At 41.4% G+C, this 10,294-nt stretch overlaps 1 protein-coding gene across 1 annotated transcript in view; it reads left to right on the forward strand.

The window, feature by feature from the left end:
* LOC109521994 (fibrillin-2-like) overlaps positions 1 to 10,294 on the forward strand; it is a 45,425-nt gene that overhangs the window by 9,211 nt on the left and 25,920 nt on the right. Inside the window, exons 3-4 of the mRNA XM_019880149.1 lie at positions 6,541 to 6,623; positions 6,752 to 6,853. Coding sequence (XP_019735708.1) covers positions 6,541 to 6,623; positions 6,752 to 6,853 — 185 coding nt within the window. The remainder of the gene's footprint in view (positions 1 to 6,540; positions 6,624 to 6,751; positions 6,854 to 10,294) is intronic.

A 10,294-nucleotide genomic window follows, 5' to 3' on the forward strand; every position in this document is an offset into this window, starting at 1 on the left:
GGTTAGCGTAATGATGGCCATTATGCTGGCCTTGGGCTAACGTGCAGTGTTTATTTGCTGGCGAGAATTCTATATCCACAAATCTGTCTCTGGTTTAACCGCTAGTGCTGATGTTGACTAGTTCTGACTCACAGGCTCCCACAACACACGGCTGCTGGCTATCAGTCCATTCAGCGTTGTATCTGATCAGACTTTTGGCTCGCTGCCTTGAATGCTTTAATTGAAGTCGGATTTTTGCTTGTAGGGAGCACTGAACATGATTTCGTGTTGAATGCTGCCTCATACGCAAGGTAAAACAAACAACCGATTATTTCTTAATGTCAAGGAAAGATTTCCCACATTTTACTGTATTTAATGTCAAATTAGCGTGTGTCAAATATAGCACATTGAGGTGATTAAATCCTGTCTGAGAGTTTTTGCGTTACAACATGGCTTGAAAACCGCTGCAGACTTTGTATAATAGTATGAAATCTTTAAATAGTGAACCAGACATTTTATGTTGATGCCTTGAAAGACTCCTGATACATTCTCATGACTTTGACCTAGCTTCAGACAATCCTTACTAAAGGCAAACAGAAGGTACATGAAATCAGGGCCTGTGTCCTTTGGAGGCGACACTTGAATTAGAATATTCCTTCCCGCCATCTCACATGTTTTGGGGAGACGCTTATATTCAACATTTCCGTGAAAATATGTGCTGGCCTAACATCGTGATGGAATGGTAATGGCGATGTGAATCAGGAAGCTCTAGACTAGACCATCCAATTTAAAAGGTTCAGGCTATGTTTACACTACATTCTTATTGGCCAAGGCAATCCAGTTTTCCTGACACATAATGCGGCAAAGGGATTTTGACCATTCTTAATCAAGCTCTTTTCTCAGCAGCATTTTGAAACAATAATTCATGGCTTCGTCACATCTCAGATGGATTAATCTAATACACTTAATTTTGGAGTCAGACAATCCTCCATCAAGCATCTCCAGTGAGTCCAAAATGCTGCTGCTCGCCTTTTGAGTGGTACTCCTATAAGGGAGCACGTCACTCCTAATATGACGTCCCTTTATTGGCCACCTTGTACATTTTATAGTTCCTTTTAAGTTCTATTATTTGTTTTCACATTTTTAGAGTGTCTCACCCCATTTTACCTCTCTGAGCTACTTCACTCCTACGCAACTGCTCAGTGCCTTAGGTCAGCGGACCAGACGCTATTAGAGGTACCGAGGGCTAAGGAAGGCTCAGAGAGGATTGAGCCTTTTCCGTTGCCAGTCCCTCTCTTTGCAACGACCGCTTTGCCACGACCTCCCATGATATTTAAAATTGGTCTTAAAACATATTTTTATTCTTTGGCTTTTCTCTCAGCATGCGGCCTGTTTTTTGTCTCACTGCTTTTGTACTTTTTACTGTCTTTGTTATTCATTTATTGTTTTAACCATCTGTGATTGTTTGGCAACCAGTTCAAGGTATATCCCGTCTACTGCCTGAAAACGGCTGGGATAGGCTCCAGGCTCTTGCAAATACAGAGTTCAGTGAGATATTAGCGGAATAATACAGACACAGTCTGTGAATAATACAGATGTAGTCTGCAGCCACACTCCATTAAGCGGCAATTTGGTCCCAGTCAAATTGGTTTGGGCCAGTAAACTATGATCGACCTTGTATTTATGCCTTTGAAGAGTGTAGACGGGATCGTCTGCAATTTGGACATAGAATGACATCATACCGGCAGAACCTAGCCTAACCTATAAGTGAATTCAACAAAATAAAAGAGGAACTTGATTATTATAACACATGCTTCCATTCATGGAAAATGAAAAACGCAGAGGACTTGGTCTCTCTATCGTAATTTACAGGTTAGTTTTAATTGTGCCACTACGCTTCCCATCCCACTCCAATTATTTAAAAAATTCAATTCACGTAGCTACATGATTGCATTGGAACAGAAACCTTGCAGGCAATTTGCCATCAATTTGCTGGTTTTAGTGTGGAGAGAAGAAATGAAATATTCTATTCCCATATATGACCGCTGTGGCATCTAAACCGTTGCTGAATCGTCCACGATTGGGCGGGTCACAGCTGGATCTCTAAAAATAAATTGGTGCAATGAGTCTTCCACCAGAATTATATTGAAAAATGTGTCAGAAAGGATCAGTGAATATGGAAAATCTTTGAATCATGACATACTGCTTTGTAGAAAAAGGGCTTAGCCTTCTCTTTACAGCTGCTTTTTTTTTTTGGCTGTGAAAAATTCCACATTCAAAAGATCATCACATAACCTTAAATGTTTTGGCTCCGGCTGGTCCCCACCAGAAGGAACGGACAAGAAACCAACGCTGATGTCCTACCATTAGAACAATGATGTCATTGCACGTGTTAAAAGACCAAACGCACGTCTGGAACACACAAGTAGCCGTTTTTTGATCAATTTTGCACATAGTGAAGAATATACACTTTTACGTGGCCACAATTACCTTCAATGCAGACCATAAAGCTCATAAAATGGAGCTCATTTTCTTTTTAAAAGTCAATTTTTATGCTGGCGATGTAGAATTCCAGTTCATTCTTGGCAACCAACCTCCTTGTAAACGCAACCCAGCTTTGCTGAAAGGAGACGCTTTGAAAGCTAGTTGAATGAGCAAAGTTAGTCCAGACTACAGAATTAGGACAACATCATAAGCACCCTCTCCAATGGCCGGAATGGAGGCCCAAGAATGGACACGTGGGTCATTTTCGATACATTCCTCTATCCTCCTCACTCCCATCTCATAACAAGCCAGCCGGCACAAGTGCTGCTTCAGGCAGGAATACGTAAGGCTTAACTTGGCTCAAATACCAGACTGATGACTTTTGATCTTTGACCGGGCCACTGACACAAACACATGCAAGCTTCACAGGCACCTGACCTAAATTTCTACTTTTCTTTGTCTTCATGGAATCAGACTGTGGTCATGTACCATGCCGACCCCATGTTGGCAGTCCAACAGGCTGCTCTCAGCTGCTTTCATCTTTGACCCTGTGGATTCCTGAATGAGTGGACAGACCCTCGGGGTGTGTCGATGTTGCGCTTTCTAATTCTGCAACTGTTTGCTAGAAGCTCACAGAATGCCATCGGTGCTTCCCGAGACTCCAGAAAACGGTGGTTGTTGAAGATCAGAACCAATTGACGTTTACAACTTGAACGGCATTCGGTGGAAACGCAGCAAAGATAAACAGTTCACAAATGTAAAGAACAGGACTTTATTTTTATTTTTTGTCCGTCCATATTGTCACAAGCAGCAGTTTCTGCAATTCGTAGTATGCTGACAAGAATGAGGGAGTTGGTCATAAAGGACATTTATCTTGTAGTTACAATTCTAAAATGCCCTTTAATTGGCGTGGCGACAAGTCCTGGATGTACTGTGACTCTAAAGAGGGCATATAAATGCAACACATTTTTCATGAGCCGATCTCAAAATTACATAGAAAAAGTTGATTTGTGAGTTCAGGTGATGAAAAATAGGAGCAAAAACAAAAGTGTGACATTGATAGTTTCTGTTCCCTTTTTTTGTCCTGTGAGATGGCAGCCATTTTCCTTTTATTACTATTAATGGCAGTTAACGAGCGATTTACGGGCCAGGAGGCAGCTTCAAAGGTTGCAACGCTCAAAAGTTAAGCTCCTTTAGATTGAGCCCTGAGAACAGTGGGACATTTCAATATTGAGGAAAACCCCTGGAGCTTAAACTCCTTTTTTTTTTGTCTGTCTTTCATTCTGTTTGACTGGAGTCGGCCCTCTCAAGCTCTTCAGAAGGCAAGCGTTGACCTGCAGGAAAGACTAGGATAGAGCGCAGAGGAAGAATAACAAACAAGAACACCTCAGGGTCAGGCGCATATAATCCGTCATATATTAACATCCTCCCAGTCTAACTGTAATAGTGGAATAGTCTTACCACTCTGGAGAAACAAGAGGAGGGAATAAAGCAGTCGCTCATTAAGCGATGGAATGCTCACGGCGCACTCCATGCATGACTGAGGTGTTTTTGAACCCTAACAGAATGTTTAGTTTGTGCCCCAGAAAGTTGAGCCATAACCAAGACTCTGCTCTGGCCTCTCGTTTCCCTATCTCGGTTTTCCACTTCTCCTGCGGCTTCCTCCTCTTCTCAACATCAACTTGTTTTGCTTTCCCTCCCACTTATCCCCTGTTCCTTTTCCTTTCCCACTGTCATGTCCTCCCCCCAAGCCCGATCCTTGTCACTGTCTTCACACATTCTGACTGTCATGTTCTAGCTTCGGCAATTGCCTCAAAGAATTCACTGCTTCGAACTTTATCCTCTTCCACTTTCCCCCCTGCTGCTTTCTCTTCGACCACAACGCAAATTCCTCCCGATACCCGTCCACCTGTTTGTCTGTCCTTCTACCGCCCGTTGCCTGAGTGAAATGATCAGGATCATTATCAGGCTTCTACAAGAGCTTGCTGCTGAGCTTATATTTTTTAATCAGGTGTGTTCGAGGAGGGCAAGCTCGAAAACAGGGATGTCAAACATACGGCCCGTGGGCCGGAATCGGCCCCCACGGAGGTTCGATCTGGCCCACAGGATAATTTAAAAGTGAAAAAAATGCATTAAAGACACAGAATTAATATTTTTAATAAAATGCAATTCATTGATTAAACGCTAGGGGGCATAGTTTTGATCAGAGTAGAAGACAAAATTGTTTTGATCAGAGAAGAAAACAGCAGTCTCAGTCTGTCACTGAGACAGACCCAACACATCAGACGGTATCAATCCGCCAATGCTTCTGTATACCAAAACAAAGGAAAGACATGATATTTTGGTTATTTATAGCAGAGTATGATATAATGTTAATGGTCCGGCCCACTTGACATCTGCCGAGTCCGTATGTGGCCCACAATGTGAAATGAGTTTGACACCCCTGCTCTAAAACATGCAAGATGGCACACTAGATAATAAATGCCTGTATTTACAACACAGATAAATTGTAACACCCTTTTGAAATGAATGACTCCTTTTTCAGAATAATAAATAAAATAGCAATGTGTGAGCAAATGAAAACAATTGACTCCTCTAGAAGCATTTATTTAAAAAAAAAAAAACAAAAACAAAAAACAAAGAGAAACAGAGAACTTCAACCACAAAAAAAAAAAAAAAAAAAAAAAAAGCATCCCTGACCACCATTTTCACAATAAAGACTAGTGGTCAGTTTGGAGGAGGTATTTCTAAACTTGTAAAAACAATTGTAAAATGGCTCGCCCCTCTGATGGGAACTCTCCAAAAGTCACTGTGATGATGTCACCTCGATGATGTCGTAACTGTTGACTTAAGCTCAATATAAATATTTGAAAGATACCCTTTTACAGGGATGGCGGTATGTTAACAGGCAGGCGTGGTTCAATCAAAGAAATTGTCTTACTAGAAATGTAGACGTCATTACCAGTCACATGGCTCACAAAACACGTCTGCACCTGATTTATCCCCTTGGGTCTTGTCCAGAGCTTTAGAAGAGGACACTTTTAAGAGCATGTTTAAATCTTTTCTCTTCACCGAGTTGAGGCTGCTTCTTCTCTTTGGAGGAGTCTGACAGAAAGCCATGCAAAATTGAAGAAAAAAAGCCAAACCATGCTTCAAGTTTTGAGGTTTTTATGTGACTTTAGGGGTGTATTTTCCCGGAGAATCGCGGTTGAATTTTGGAGGTTTCACTGTATTTGTCTTGAATGAAGTTATGTTGCTCACAACATCTGGAATACCTGTCAGTTGGTCGTGCTAGATTTGGTGGCAGAAAGACCATCAAAAATGGATAAACATTGGGCTCTGTAGATGTAATCTCTGAGGCAAATGACTTGATGTCATCAAGATGAGTGTCTGTACCAATTTACCGGTCTCTGGTCACTACAATCTTGGTTGTAGTCAATAAAATGGACGATAACACAAATGACCACAGATACACCCCTATTATGTGCTTTGAAAGCTCTCGATGGATATCATTATTACAACCACATTGTTGGAATCTTTTCAGATTGCCACGGTGCATTTACTTCTGTATTCCAACTGGAATTGGGTTTGAGGGTTGATGCATGAGGGGGATTTTTTTTTTTAGTCCACTGTTGATAAAGAGTTCTCTTCTTATTGGTTTGTAAAGCCTCAATGTATTTGTGTGTGTGTGTGTGTGTGTCTAATGTCAGTCATTTGCAAATGCGGTTCTGCTGATTCCTGAAAGGAAAGCTTGTGGCCTAGACCAATCAAACGCTCCATAGGCTGCGATGACTCTTACATCTGTCAACTGAGCAGCTCAGATCAGATTTTTGGGTGCCGGGTAAAAACTTGAGAAGCCCACTCATCTTCGAGATCCTCCTCTAGGAATCCCATCATGCAACACTGAGGAGAGTTTAGCGTCTGTGTGTTTTGTTTACTCTCAAAGGATAAGACAAACAAATCTTGGCCAGTTTGGAACCTGACACTCAGCGCCGTCTATTTGTTTCGGGGATTCTTTCAAATATTTGGTATGCTGGTTGATTTCTAACTTGTTTTCTCTTTCTTTTTGTGTTTCAGACCCAACGTGTGTGGTTCTCGCTTCCATTCTTATTGCTGCCCCGGCTGGAAGACTTTGCCAGGCGGGAACCAGTGTATTGTTCGTAAGTTCTGCAATCCGTGAATCCTCGTCACTTGTCATCAAATTGATCCAATAGGAGAAAATCTTATTTCTGTTGCATCTTTACGGGACGCTTAAAACGACTCGCCCCTTTCTCCTTTGATCAAACAGCAATTTGCAGGAACTCCTGTGGTGATGGCTTCTGTTCCAGACCCAACATGTGCACCTGTTCAAACGGGCAGCTCTCTTCCAGCTGTGGAGCAGGAGGAGGAGGTGAGTTGACATCTCACTTAATGTATCACAAAACAAAAAAAAAAAAAAGGGAAAAACCAACTCGTTAAAAGTACACCAATGGACTAAGTCGATTTTCAGAATTTTTGCCCACTTGAGTTGAAAAGAGCTGGCAACGATCTATTGTACTTGATTATTTATGACTTTTTATTTCTAAGGCTGTTGATTGTCTTATTCTGTCCGACTTGTCCGGAAAATAAAAGAACACCACTGGTTCTTCTACAAACATGCTAGATGCTTTTCATTGAGGTCTGGAGACTTTTGTGCTTTGCGTTCCTCGACTATGTTCCAAAAGTTGCCAGTTTTGTGCTTTAGTTTCATATAATTTTTTACTGTAGTGTTCAGTCTGTTATTGGTTTTATACGTGTGTGTGTACACAATCCCTTCCTGGAGGCTGGTCGCTCTACAATTTGTTCAGATTTAGAGACTAATTTCCCATAATTATTATCAGGCTGAAAGGGTTTTTCTTCGTGCAACTCAAACTGGCTCAGCTACTTATGAAATAATGCGCTTGCTAACACTAGTTTTATTTCCCCACTGGTCACATCGCTCTTATCATGTGAGCAGAGAGTTACACATGGAGTCTCTTGCCAGCACTTGAGATGATCAATTCCAGTGTACACTCTGGCTGCCTTGACCCGTTTAAGGCGGAGTAGATGTATGTGGGGAGGTGCACAGAGTCAAAATAGTCTTCGGGGGAATTAGTTCAGAGTTCGAGTAATAGTGAAACGAGAAGGGTGTTAGGAAATAATTTAACCCCACTTTGGGAGCTTGTAAAGTACGTGTGGATGTGTGTAATAAGTGGCGTGCAATGTGTTCAGCCTCGCTGCTTTAGTAGGCCAAAATCAGTTCATCAGTCATGCCTGGCCTCCGGCCAGACCCTTTGCTCACGCTTACATTCTGCGTGAAGCGCGCAAATGCCCAACTTGCACAATTTCACACACAAGTGTGCATTAAATCTTATATTACACAAATTAAAAACAAAAAACAAAAACGCTGGGTGCACACACATGCACAAAGCAAGCGTAAAGAAAGATATGTTGGAGTGCAAATTAAAGGTAATGTCCCCTGAAAAGGAAGGCCACGCAGGATGGGGCGGGGACAGCCTCTGACCTGGACGGCAGGATGCACGCTGATCTCTTGCAGCGTCAGTTATTTGGCAAGAGTTATGAAGTTACGTTCCAGAATAGGTCACGGGGCCCAGAAAGATAATTTAAAGCTTAGAGAGCTTTGAAGAGCTTCACTGAACTGTCAGTCACTCATACACACTGTGAGTCCTTGCCATTTCCCCCGTTGTAATTTATCGAGTTATTTTGTTGGTTTTATGTGGAGTGGTGGGAAAAATACAGAGATGTCAGTATGATGTGAGCCAATTTCATTTGTCTGTGGTGGTGGTGGTCTGTGTATCATGGTTTTATGATCGTATCAAGCTTCTGAACCAGGTTTAATGATACCCAGTGGTCAAGACGGAGAGAACCTATGTCCATTCATGCATCGGAACAAACATATACTTTTATGATCCTTGCTTTGTACACTGGGGCACCGTCACGCTGGCATGGAAAAGAAAGCATCCTCGAATTCTTCCCATCATTTTGGAAACAAAGAATTATCCTTCGACCCTTGTGTGGATAAGGGGATTAGAAAATGGATGGATTGATAGATGGATGGATGGATAACCCAACCCCTGACTAATGTTTGGCATTTGTTTCGATGGGATACAGATGCTATTGAATGTACAAGAGATATGTCTTATGAAGAACTTGCTTTACTGTAATTTTGCTGACTCGTTGTAAATGGCTTGTTGTAGTTTTGGACAAGTTGGATATTTTTCTCAAAAAGTTTTCCTTGAGGCTCTGTTTAAAACGGTGATTTTAATTAGTTAGTGGTGTCTCAAAGGCTTTAGGCTATGTCATTAGTAGACCTCATTCTCTAAAATGTGCAAACTGCCCAAGTCTATGTTTGGACTGAGTCCACCATTTCAAAGGGCAATTCAGCGCAATTTGGAGTTGCCAATTTACTCTACCTTCATTATCCACGGTCTCATTTGAGCATACTGGTTTACTGAGTCGCGGATAACATCGCATAAAATTGCCTATGGGGGTTGAAAGAAAACAGCAGCCCATTTAGTGAGGTTCTACATATAAAAACACCCACCCTCTTTTTTTTTTTTTTACACTTTAAAATGTGTGCATGAGTCAACGTACTGATAACCTGGAGATACACGCCACTTCCTGTGAAGGCAGGCTATATGTCGCCCTGAGTAATGTCGAGGGTCACCTTTATAACCCCATTACCGCATAACAAATCATTCCGACCAACATTCTTGCTTCTGTAGGCTACTGGAAATTGGAACACGTGGACCCTGAGAAAGCAGAGAGGGAACTTTTAGAATTAGAAGCTGGCATCATTCTGTTAAAATGAATGGTGTGTTCAGATGTAAGATACATAACAGAAATGATTAATTGCGTAGAAAATTGAGAATGTCTGTAGGCACCAGGTAGAGTGGGCAAAATATAATACATATTGTACTAGTCATTCAGAATAATAGGTTATTGCTTGCACAAGTTTTATCGTATGGCCACCCCTTGGTGAGGCGTTGTGTCACCCTGGCCACCTTAAAAGTTCTGGCTCCACCCTTGTTTATGTGGAAGACATTAATTTATGTATTACAGCAAACAGCCGTACGTTGTTGCTGTCAAACATAAAGAATGATTTTTTTTTTCCCCATTGGTATCCAAAACAAAGAATTTTTTTTCTATATGGCGAAATGTGGTCATACATGCCGAACCCAAATTTGTGCATATGTTGAAAAAAAAAAAACGTAGTCTATCACTAACATATGCGTAATGACAAATTCTTAAGCCGCATGCTAGGACCACCATAAACCAAGGGAGTAATCATGTTACTTTTGTAATCTTACTCCCAGTGCAGTTGATACAACCCAGTTTGGTTGGTCATTCACAAAACGACGACTTTATACAACCTGTGAAAAGTTTTCACATCGGATTAGGTTTTAGGTTTTTATGTTTGTCATGGCTCTCCAGTGGTGCCAAGTATACTGCTGGTGGCATGCGTTTGCTTTTATATTAGATCAGTGCAATCAGGGGTCATCGTGGCAACACTGTCAAAACAAATGAAAAACAAAAAAAACAGTTTTGACAAAAGTCAGCCAGCTTTATGTCACGACAAGACTCATGTGTCCAATGATGTAAAAAAAAAATGTCCATTTAACATTTTGACAACATTCATCCTGTAACTGTAATATATGTCTCTACAATCTAAAAATGTCGGCTGCCTTGTCACCAGTTTCCGTGGGCTGTGCTAATCACAATGCAATACAGCAATAAAGCTCACTAGTTTTCCATCACACACACACACACACACACACACACACACACACACACACACACACACACACACACA

Source organism: Hippocampus comes, unplaced genomic scaffold (genome assembly GCF_001891065.2).
Source record: "Hippocampus comes isolate QL1 unplaced genomic scaffold, H_comes_QL1_v1.1 scaffold151, whole genome shotgun sequence".
In the NCBI taxonomy this organism is placed as follows: domain Eukaryota; kingdom Metazoa; phylum Chordata; class Actinopteri; order Syngnathiformes; family Syngnathidae; genus Hippocampus; species Hippocampus comes.